This window comes from Brassica napus, chromosome C6 (genome assembly GCF_020379485.1).
Source record: "Brassica napus cultivar Da-Ae chromosome C6, Da-Ae, whole genome shotgun sequence".
In the NCBI taxonomy this organism is placed as follows: Eukaryota; Viridiplantae; Streptophyta; class Magnoliopsida; order Brassicales; family Brassicaceae; genus Brassica; species Brassica napus.
The window spans coordinates 675,520-688,121 of record NC_063449.1 but is presented as its reverse complement, the minus strand read 5'-3'; the positions used below and the strand labels follow the sequence as shown (position 1 = coordinate 688,121).

The 12,602-nt window shown below is 40.7% G+C and overlaps 1 protein-coding gene across 1 annotated transcript; it reads left to right on the top strand.

The window, feature by feature from the left end:
- The first annotated feature begins 224 nt into the window (after nucleotides 1–224).
- LOC106423627 lies at nucleotides 225–1,327 on the top strand. Its single transcript, XM_013864403.3, has 3 exons — nucleotides 225–408; nucleotides 631–837; nucleotides 936–1,327. Exons 1-3 carry the CDS (start codon nucleotides 345–347, stop codon nucleotides 1,205–1,207), a joined length of 543 nt encoding a protein of 180 aa, XP_013719857.1. The 5' UTR covers nucleotides 225–344; the 3' UTR covers nucleotides 1,208–1,327.
- Nucleotides 1,328–12,602: the final 11,275 nt, after the last annotated feature.

The window sequence follows — 12,602 nt, the reverse complement described above, 5'->3', positions numbered from 1 at the left end:
AACGAGTATCGTATGGTTGACTTTTTCAGTCACCAATTTGCCAAGTCAACTATTAGTTGGAGAATAAAATCGTGCAAACAATACTTTGATATTAAATTTGCGCATTTCAAATAGTTAAATATTTAAATACTCATTTTCCGGGTGTTTAAGAGATTATTTCACCATTTAATTTGTTTTACAAATGTGATATCTGGGGGGCCTGGCCCAATAGAAAACACATGGGCCTTTATACATAGATAGACGCATAGGAGGAGGTTGCGGCAGGTTTAACCCTAAGTCTCTTATCGGCAGCAAAACTTTCCACGAAGAGGCTTCTCCTATTTTCTTGCTCGCAGAGTCGAACCATGTCCACGGGCACCGACGAAACGATGGACAGACTTTTCCCCAAGCCACTGAGAAAAGAGATGTGTAAGATCGATCCCTTTCTCGAAATTGTTTGTCTGGTACATAATGATTAGATTTCATCCGATCCATTTGTCATAATAAAATTTCGTTCGTACATGTGATTAATTAGACATAGAGTAGATTTCTTCTGATCGACCTGTTAGATTATTGACAAAATTTCTTGTTTTCACGAATTTTTTTTTTTTTTGTTTCATAAGTATGTCTTGATATTCCTTCTACTCGCAGTGCGCTCCACGTATGTTATGTTCGACGCGGAGGATTTCTCAATCCCTGATCCTCTTTTGTTTAAAAAGAATATCGTAACAGCTATTGAGAAAGAAGGTTATCGAGGTCGGATTAGAATCAACGGTTACTTTGGCCTAAAGATAACCATCCCCCAAGATTTGCTTGACCAATATTTGGAAGCCGGAATTTATTCCAAAATATTTGAAGGTGTTTTACGCTTTACTTACCCCTCTTTTCTCACTATCTTTCTATCTCTTTGTTTTTCTTCCTTTTTATGTATATATATGTTGATCTTACTATTCCAGGGGACAGAGTTGCTCGAATGAACATGATGTTAGTGGAGCTTCTTTTCTGGGCAATGAGCCATTATCCTGCAGGAACAAATGTGCTGATAATCACAAAAAACCAAAAAATCCTAGAAGAACACAAGGTCCGGGATATTATTGAAGCTTTGGCAGTGAGAGATTTCTATTTTGCCATTGAACATCCTGATACCTTCTATCCGCCAGCAGCATGCGCCGAAAGTTCTGAGCTATTTATTCCGATAGCTACCAGAAAGAGGACGCTTGATGGATGAATAACTAAATCAACACTTTATTAATATGATGATGTCGTTTTACATTTTATTTTATGAGTACTTCAGCAACCTATGTGGGAAGGGTACCAAAACAATTTACAAGAAATATCTTTATCCTTATCTCTCTCTGTCTGTATTATTACTCCCTCCTTTCTTGATCCGACGTTCTGCCTTGTTCTTAGTGATTTTTAAGCTCAAACTTATCAGTCTCCGCGGAAGAGCTGTAAAAAAACTTCCATATTTCGTCTCTCTTATTGTTTTTGTTTTATAATTTGTTAATTAAAATTTTTATTCTTGTAAAAAGAATTATTATATTAAGAAAAAGTATCTTCATTTTTGCATATATTATCTTTTTTTTCTAAAAATGAAAACAAATATATTTCCCAAATATGAAGATGAAACAAAAAAATTTTCATGTACTATACTATTTTAAAAATTCTACAAATAGAATATAACTCAAGATTCATGTTACTAATAACAATTGAATACTTAAGAAGTAAGTTTAAGGTTTGATATTGTCTTTAGATCTGAAAAAAAAAACTGAATATCCAAAATGTCAAAATCATTTCAAAACATAAAAAACCTTCACAAGTAAAACTTTTATTTTTAAATAATGAATTAGGTAGTTGTCCGCGAAATTCACATATATGAATATTGTATGAAAATATACATTTTGTATACAATGCCAAAATTTTGAATAATAATTAGAAATATTAAAAATTGCATTAGGTTGAATTTATAAACTTTTGAATCTAACATATAAACCTCAAGAATATATATTCAAAATTTGTAGATCTATACTATTAAAACAGGTTACATTTCGGTTTTTTACTCTAATTGCCCCTAGCGAGTAGCCTTGCTGTCTCTTTCATTAAGGGCAATTTGGACTTTCCGCACCATTTTTGTTTGATACTGCGTCGTTTTCGCCTAAACCACTTTAATGGTTTGGCATTAAACCGCGAATTCCTAATTCTAATTCGGTTTGCGATTATTTTCCTGTTTGATACTGCGTCGTTTTAGCACTTTTCGAGCCATTTCTGTTTGAACCTGTGTCGTTCCCATTGAACCATATTCTAATGGTTTGTTTTTAAACCTTTTTTTCCTAATTCTAATCCGGTCTAAGATGATTTAGTCCCTAATGTCAGATCTCAAAACAGTTAGGGTTTCAATCCTTAAATGCAAATTACATGACGTTGACTATAACCACATAACCTAAACCATGAACCCTCTTTCTGAAATAATTCTTGGATCGAATGTATTAACAATGAAATGCTACTTACTGAAAAACGTTATCAATATTAACAATGAAAATCAAGTCATTTCTTCAATCTAATCCCATGATCTAAACATTTCATCATAGAAATGAATTTTCTTTCAAGTAATCTCTAAATTTGAACATTTTCTAATGGATAAGAACACAACCTCTAATCTATTTACATAATCTTGATAGAATCCATATTTTCGTATATTCCTAACAATGCTAACTGATGTCGTTATCCGTCTTTAAAATATAGATTATTTAAAAACAAATCTGAATTAATATAATCCTAACAATACTATAGTTTTTTTTTCATTCGTTTAAAGTGTTGAATTATAGATATCTATTCTTTTACGCTGACTGATTTTCTTAACATTTAATTTATATCATGTAATACATTTACGATGCGTAATTCAAAATTTTAATATTTAACTTTCCATAGTTTGTGTATCATTATGAAACTTGGGCGATGGTCAATGTATTAACTAATGTATATATACAAACTTTCATATCTGCTTATAGCATATATTACATACTTGGTCGATCGTCTAACACTATATACTATTAAGTAATTAATTAATGCACTTAAAAGCAAATATTGGTATTGACAAAAGAAAATTTCTCTATTAATTTCAAATTGTTAGTTGATCCACACATATAGATTATAAAATATATTGCCTAAATATTATCTTAACTGTATAATTGTTTTTAGGAAATGCACATTCACGAAATATCCTCAACTTCCTAAAATATGCTTGGATATTCTATAACAATAAAATCAATGTTGCACGCAAAAACCCTATTTACCTCCTCTTATAAATACAACCATTTCCATCCACTTCAACACACCATTTCGATGCAGAAAAAAGCAATATGAATTCTCTTATGCCGTTCATGCTATTGAGTGATGTGAAGTCTTTCAAATGCGGCTGGAAGGTTCACGTGAAAGTGTTACATACTTGGAAACAGTACAACTCTGTCTCTGAAGAAACACTTGAAATGATCTTATCATATGAGCGTGTATGTATTGAGTATATCATTGTTATTATCTAATATTATTGAGTAGAGTATATAATATTTTGATGTTTGAATCGTGACATTACTAACTATCATCGATTTGTATATGAACATAGAACAGGGATAAAAAATTCATGCTTCATGCAAGAAGACGTACTTGGAAAGCAAGGGGAAACTTCTACTAGTTGGAGCGTGGAGAAATATTCAAAATTTTTCACTAAGCCCTGCAACATGAATGTACCGACCAACTGAGCATTTCTATATATAGGTATTTTATCCATTTTTAGCCATGGTATATAGGTATTTTAAGATACATTATTGTTTTTTTGGAGTCTTTTTAGTATGTTTACAGGTTCAAGAGTGATTTGGAGGAAAGTGGTGATTTTGGTGCATTTTGTAGATAAAATGAGAGAGACCCGTAGCTGACAATTGAACTAGTCCAGCGGTCGACAATTTGAGATGATAATCGATCGACACACACCTTGTGTTGTCAATCGACGGTGAAGCATGCAAGACCAGACTTGGTTCCCAGCCGACTTTAAGTCCAAGTTCCACAAGAATTACCAAATTGCACCTGAAGAGTTTTAACCTAATATTTATGTGCTATGCCATTATTCTAGGCAACACACACTTTATATTCTTCCTTACTTAGAGTTTTAGGTTTGGAGAGAAGATCCAAGACTCCTTCAGAGCTTTGCATTAGAACTCCAGTTTTTCTACTCTTATCTATCTATGCAGTTTTCTTATTCCTTTGTTATGAATTGCTTTGCTATGTCTGAGTAATTCACCTTGTTAGATTTAGGGTTTAGATAGTCATGAGGGATTAGCCTCAAATATTGAACTGCTAAGTTGTTTGGATATACATCAATTGAATTACTCTTATTGCTTGTGTCCTAGAGTAGATAACTAGAACCGTGATATTAGATAATAGGGAGCAAGCGGAAGCATGGTCCCTTGTCTGAACTAATTCATATTGTGCAAGGATTGCTAGAAACAAAAGGGAGTTGATCTAGGAAACCTAGTGAACACGTCCAAACCCTCTCACCAAAGCTTGCTAGAAGGAACGTTGATCGACAAATCGATAGTTGTACCGATCGACGATCTGAAAGGTGTATCGATCGACTATCCATTATTAGCATTGATCGACACTTTCTCAAGACCAACATACACAGTTGAGGTCTTAGATCTAGACAATAGATAATCTAAACAAACGGAAGTTGATAGATTATTCCTTGGTTTGATTTCTAGAATATCAAATATACAATCTTAGTCTCTATACTAATATAATCCTAATTGTCTTAATAAAACTTTGACATCACTCAAATTACTCTATGAGTGATTTGTACTTGATAGACCATGAATTTTACCCACTTTCAGCCATGGTCTATAAGTGTTTTAATATATGTTTACTGCTATATAGAGTCTATTTAGAGTATTTACAGGTTCATGTACGTTCTAGAGAAATATGGTGATTTTGGAGTCTTTTGAGGTGCAGAACTACAAAGACGTGTCAGATGTCTAGCTATGGATGGAGACTTTCCGACCGTTATATTGAACTCATATTTAAGAAATATATAAATATTTGAGTTAGCTTTCCAATACCACTGGTTTGAGGTCAATCAGCATCCTGTAGGAGAAGTTATTCCAGTTTTACTGAGGAGTGGTCAGTCTGCCTCGCAAGAGAAATCTGTCGAGAAGAGGAACATATGTCGATCGATGCAGAACTCTTGACATCGAACGATATGGATGCCAGAATGCGGGCCGAGCATATTTTATGACCGACTGAAGCCCAGAAGCAACACCAAATTACCAGAATACCCTTGGATGGCCATAAACCCTATTTATGTTATTTCTAAGCCATTGTTGACGGCTACACGCTATCAAAGATTTATTTGTTTCATTGTTCTTAGTTAGGAGAGAAGAGATGAACTCCTTCAGAGTCCTCTTGGAACTCCATTGTTTTGGTTTTATATTATTTATGCTTTTCATCTATTCATTTATGATTTATGTGACAAACTTCAGGTCTGAATAGATCCACCTGTTAGGTTTAGGGTTCAAATAGGATGAGAGATTAGTCCAAAATATAGAACTGCTAAGTTGTGATATTCATTGATTTATTGTTCTTAATGCTTGTTCTAGCCTTGCTAACTAGAATATTGAACCTAGGAATTTGCATGTGTCAAGCATCCTTGATCATCCTGTCCTGAATATAATCTATCATGCTAGGACTGCTAGAGAGATGCTAACCGCTGATCTAGGAGACTAGTGAGCATTATCAACCCGCGCCTAGGGCTTAGCTAGAAGCATCGATCGATATTGTCTTCTGACAATCGATCGATATTTGCTAAAGGTGTGTAGATCGATATCCCTATAGGATCATCGATCGACACTTTCTTGTGATCAAAAGACGACAGTTGAGATCCAAGATCTAGTTAGTTAACCAGTGAAACATTGCCATCGCTGATCACTGTGATTAAGGAGTTGAGCTCTAATATATCTTGCAAGCAACAATTAGCCTCTATATCATTATAATCCTCATTACCTAAATAGAAACCCTAGATCTAGCAACCATCCTTCCATCAAACAACTCCCTACCAAGCTGAAAAATAGTCTTGTTCAACTTGTTTACTGTTTACTGCTTTCCTATCTATATTTACTGCTTTATAAACTATTAGCCTAGCTTAATCATAAAATATTAGATCTAATTGGTTCCCTAGCTCCCTGTGAATTCGATCCCTAAGTACTACAACTCGACCTCTTATTTGAGAGAGTATAAATCACTCCTTAGGGTAATTTGAGTGGTATCAAATTTGGCGCCGTTGCCAGGGAGCTTTGATCGCCATAGTTAGATTTAGTCTAGGTTTTACTATTGTACTAAAAACTGATAAAATTGTTTCTTCTGTTTCAGGTACATATATCTTAGCGACCGAGCGTTCGTCCCGCTCGGTCGCTACGTAGAGACCGAGTCCAAGCCAAAGCTCGGTCGCTACGTAGCGACCGAGCGTTCGTTCCGCTCGGTCGCTACGTGGCGACCGAGCGTCCGTTCCGCTCGATCGCTACGCAGCGACCGAGCTCTTCCGAAATGTCGATACGTCATTAGTCCATGCATTCTCGTCTACCCTTTGATGCTATCTCCCGAAGACCGTACCAAACCCATTTCACGTTCCCCGCCATTCTAATTTATCGATCAAACTTTACCGTACAAACCACGGAAAGTTCGTTCTTTATTGAAAGAAGCCGTAATAAACGCTTCGAGTTAGAAGACGGCTCAAAGTGACCTAAGACATGACTCGAGGCCCAACTTACGATTTCTTAACCAACAGCCCGTAAGCCGCATGACGGTTTATGCTTGGTTCGCAAGGAAAGATAAAATGTCAAGTTTCCGTGGATAAATACGAAATTTTGAAGATAATTACGAAGATCGAAAAAAATGGAATATCTTCATTTTTATGCTATGGCGGCTTAAAGGCAGAAGAGGAAAAGCGTAAACCGACCTAGGAGCCAGTATATAAGGAGTCCTAGGCGAGAGTCATGGAGGGGACTTTTTTAGAGCAAACTTAGCACTTAGAGCGATTTAGGCATATTTCCGTTTTTGTTATTCGAGCTGTGACTCAACTAGGTTATTGCCGTCTTAGGGTTTTAGAACTAGGAATCTCGCCGACAGCTCTCGTAGCCCAGGCTCTTACCTTTACCGTTGTCATTATTATGTTCTGATTGCTTGGCGTGTGGTATTAGCAGATATACGGGACCTCTGGGAAATTAGGGTTTTCCTAGTTTCCTTATTTAAACAGAAATCGACTGTGCGATTTTCGGTTCCCACAGTTTGGCGCTAGAAGGACGGGGGGGGGGGGGGGGGTACGGATCATTCTAACCCGCAAAAGCCACTCAACGATCAGGAACGATATGCAAGACTCAACGTGCGCCAACGTCATCAAGTTCAAGGGGGGAGCAACGGTCGATCGAGCTAAACCTCGAAACGATCTCCTTGTTATCGAACTGATGATCCGAGATATACGTCTCTAGGGTGCTAATCGACACCGGAAGTTCGGCCGATATCATCTTCAAAGATACTCTAGAGAAAATGGGGATCGATCAATCCGAAATCGTGAAATACCCTAGCCCACTACTGGGACTTTCGGGAGAAACGACCATGGCCTACGGGTCGATTAATCTCGCAGTCAAAGCCGGAACCGTGACAAGAGTCACAGAGTTTCTAGTCGTTGACCGTCCCACATCTTACAACGTTATCATGGGAACACCATGGTTGAACACCATGCGTGCCATCCCATCAACGTACCATCTTTGCCTCAAGTTTCCAACCCCTAACGGAGTCAAGGTAATATGGGGAAACCCAAGAGTATCACAGGTGTCTTACGCCGCAGAACAAAAACGAAAAATACCAGACCTCGAGACCACTCCTGGAAAAACGGAGAAAAAGGTCTCCGACCAGGATTCGCGAAGTCAAGATTCGGCTGAACTCTTCTGGCAGTCTCGTTACATCACGGCCCTAGGGGAAAAATGCGAACCAACTTGCGAACCTATGGTCACAGTCTGTCTCGACGAAGCATCTCCGGAACGATGCGTCGAGATCGGAGCCAATCTCCGCGAGCCTTTGAGGACAGAACTCATAACCTGTCTAAAAAAGAACCTCAATACTTTCGCATGGGCCGCAGAAGATATGCCATGGATTGACATTAACATAACGTGTCACGAATTAAATATCGATCCGACCTTCAAACCCGTCAAACAAAAAAGGCGGAAGCTAGGACCTTAACGGGCTTCCGCGGTCAACGACGAGGTCGAAAAATTGCTTAAGGTCGGGTCAATAACGGAAGTGAGGTATCCAGACTGGCTCGCTAACCCTGTAGTAGTCAAAAAGAAAAAGGGAAAATGGCGAGTTTGCGTGGATTTTACCGACCTAAACAAGGCCTGTCCAAAAGATAGTTTCCCCCTGCCACACATCGATCGATTAGTAGAAGCAACGGCGGGAAACAAACTTCTGTCTTTCATGGATGCCTTCTCAGGTTACAACCAAATTATGATGAACCCTGACGATCGCGAGAAGACTGCATTCATTACCGATCCTGGAACCTATTGCTACAGGGTAATGCCCTTCGGCCTCAAAAACGCTGGCGCAACTTACCAACGACTCGTGAACCGTATGTTCTCTAAACAACTCGGTAAAACGATGGAGGTTTATATCGACGACATGCTCGTCAAATCCCTCCAAGCAAAGGATCACGTATCACATCTCGAGGAATGTTTCGTGCAGTTAAATTCCCATAACATGAAGCTCTACCCGACAAAATGCAGGGTTGCCGTGGCATCAGGGGAATTCCTCGGCTACCTAGTCACATTCTGCAGCATCGAAGCTAATCCAAAACAGATCAACGCACTGATCGAGATGGCTTCGCCGAAGAATAAGCGGGAAGTCCAAAGGCTGACCGGTAGAGTCGCGGCACTTAACCGGTTTATTTCACGATCAACAGACAAGCGCCTGCCCTTCTACGATGTCTTACGGGGAAATAAAAAATTTGAATGGTCGGAAGAATGCGAAAACGCTTTCCAACAGCTGAAGCGGTATTTAGCTTCCCCTCCAGTCCTCGCAAAACCCGTGGAAGGGGAAACTTTGTTCTTATACATCGCTGTATCGGCAACAGCTGTGAGCGGCGTGCTGATCAGGGAAGAACGCGGCGAACAGAAATCTATTTTCTATATAAGCAAAACCTTGATGGATGTCGAATCTAGATACCCGCTAACGGAAAAATTAGCATGCGCGGTCGTAACATCGGCCCAAAAACTAAGACCATATTTCATATCCCACACGATCGTCGTCCTCACGACTTTTCCCCTACGGACGGTTCTGCATAGCCCGAGTCAATCGGGCCGGTTGGCCAAATGGGCGGTCGAATTGAGCGAGTACGATATCGAGTACCGACCGAGAACAAGCCCAAAGTCACAAGTGCTTGCGGACTTCTTGGTCGAACTACCAACAGAGACCATAACCAACGAGGAACCAAATTCCACTTGGCTCCTTCACGTTGACGGATCCTCGTCCAAGCAGGGATCATGCATCAGAATTCGCCTCACATCTCCGACGAGCGAGATCTTAGAGCAATCATTCAGGCTGGAATTTCACGCCTCAAACAACGAAGCCAAATAAGAAGCACTCGTCGCAGGGCTGCGTTTGGCCCACGGCTTGAAGATACAAAACATCCACGCTTACTGCGACTCCCAGTTAGTGGCAAGTCAGTTCAGCGGAGAGTATGAAGCCAGGTACGAACGGATGGACGCGTACCGCAAACTGGTCCAAAAACTAGCTCAAAAGTTCGACTGTTTTGCCCTTACGCGAATTCCCCGTTCTGAAAACGTCCAGGAAGATGCTCTCGCGGCCTTAGCATCAAGTTCTGACCCAGGACTTAAAAGGGTAATTCCGGTCGAGTTCATCGAACATCAGAGCATCAGACCACCAATCGTCGTCAACCTCATAGAAGGTCAAGAAGACGAAGAAGAAGAAGTTACGATACAACCGCAATCAGAGCAATCTGATTACGGCTGCGATACCCCATGGCTGGAGACAATTCGAGACTACATTATCAACGGACACCTGCCCACCGAGAAATGGGCAGCCCGCAAAGTCTGAACACAGGCCGCGTGCTACGTAACAGTGGACGGCGAAATTTACAAATGGAGTTTCTCCGGACCACTCATGACGTGCCTGGAAGGGGAAAAAACGAGAAAAGTGATGGAAGAAGTACATTCTGGGTCCTGCGGCAATCATTCCGGCGGAAGATCACTGGCAGTGAAAATCAAGCGCCATGGATACTACTGGCCAACGATGATTGGAGATTGCGAGAAGTTCGCACGAAAATGCGAAAAATGCCAGAGGCATGCTCCAACCATCCGACAACTAGCCAAAGTTCTCTCCTCCATCACATCGCCCTGTCCTTTTATGCACTGGGCCATGGACATCGTCGGCCCCTTCATAATTCAAAGCAAAAGTGTTTCCTTTTAGTCCTCACCGATTTCTTTTCAAAATGGGTAGAGGCAGATTCGTACGCAAGTATAAAAGATGTCCAAGTCGAAAGTTTCGTATGGAGAAACATCATCTGTAGGCATGGAGTTCCTTACGAAATCGTAACCGATAACGGATCTCAGTTTATCTCCACCCGGTTCGAGGCGTTCTGCGAAAAATGGAAGATACGACTTAACAAATCAACGCCCAGGTATCCGCAGTGTAACAGACAAGCTGAAATGATTAATAAAACCATTCTCGACGGACTGAAGAAACGCTTAGAGGCCAAAAAAGGCAGGTGGACCGACAAACTCGAGGGAGTCCTCTGTTCCCACCGTACCACCCCGAGGCGAGCAACAGGAGAAACCCCTTTCGCTCTGGTGTACGGAACGGAATGCATGATTCCCGCAGAAGTAGATTTCCCCGGTGTTCGAAGAAGATTACTTCCCGAACGAGAGGAGCTCAACAACGCAATGCTCCTCGACGATCTCGATCTCATTAACGAGCGCCGAGATCGAGCGCTCATCCGAATCCAAAATTACCAACACGCAGCCGCAAAGTACTACAATTCCAACGTACGAAATCACAGATTTAATCAGGGAGATCTGGTCCTTCGCAAAGTCTTCCAAAACACCGCTGAACGAAACGCGGGAAAACTCGGAGCAAACTGGGAAGGACCCTATAAAATCAAAAAAGTCATCCGACCGGGATCCTACGAAATAGCCAACATGCAAGGCATAAAAATTCCAAGGACCTGGAACGCGATGCATCTCAAAAAATACTATCACTAAACAAACCGACTCACAATGACCAAACTACGAGACGGGTTGATCTCCATAAGGAGTACGGAGGCAGTTTGTCGAAAGGCAAATTCAGCCATCCCCCCTCATTAAAAGGGAGGGGGGGGGGGAGTGGATACATATACTCGTATACGCTCAAACTCGGAAACATCCAACCACGCCTTCGATGTTTCCGACATATCTTAACCAAGCAAATTATCTTTCACCCGCAAAACATTTTTGATATGCGAAAATAAATCGGCCGTTAGGAGAAGCAGCCTTTGGCATCGCGAGACGTCGCGAGAGATGCCTCGAGGGTTACTTCTTCCGAACGACGAAAACGGACACTCCGTCAAAAAATGACGAACATTTTAACACATATCTTGCGCAAAAAAAAACTCTAAACGACGGCATCTGCCGCCAAGTTCGGTGCTGATCACATCGAACTCTTGAACGTCCAAAACAGACATAGCCATCTCACGAAAATGACTCTCGTACATCCGACACAAGGATAATAGAGCTATAAAAGAAACCCGAAATTTTGGTCCAGCACTTCCGGTTGGCTTAAAAATTGTCTCCGGAGAGATGCTCGATTCATATCTAACAAGTCATATAAGCCGATAACCTATCGCAGACTTTAAATCGGTACGAATCAGGTTAAATTCGCGACAGATAAATCGATAGCCGACTAGTCACCGCATAAAATCTTAAAACCGAAAGTAAACCTAGGTCTTGCCCTAAACCCAGTGCACTGTTCTCTAACATCTCAAGGCATGATATCCAAAAGATACGAGATCCCAAAACCATGCCTCTATGTTTATATTCGACATCTTCAGATATCCCGCGAAGTCGATATCTCGCGGAAAAACTCGAAAAACAGATCTCGAACGAAACATTTCACATCGAAGAAGAATATGAGACGACAACTCATCACCCTTCTTCCACGCCATACGTAAACTTATGAAAAATGCAACTCGATCATCTTGTCATAAAAAGAAAGCCGCAGAGCGGCAGGGATTCAAAGCCACATACGGCCAGTCCCGAAACACGAAATGAGGCCATTTAAGGCCGAAACATCAAACATAAAAAAAAAAAAAACAAATCTCCCGCAAGAGATCTAACCAAAGTCATCCTCAGAACTCACGCTCCCTCTTCACCCGTCGCTTCGTCCAAGCCTGGAGCCGCATCACCTCCGCCTTCTCTGAGCACCGGATCTTTCCCTTCTGGGCCTTCTGAACACGTCGGAAGAAAGCACGCGGATTTCAGGTCAGCTAGGATGAGATCAAAATCTCCATCCACGAATGCCAAATCTCCCTTGCAGCCGGA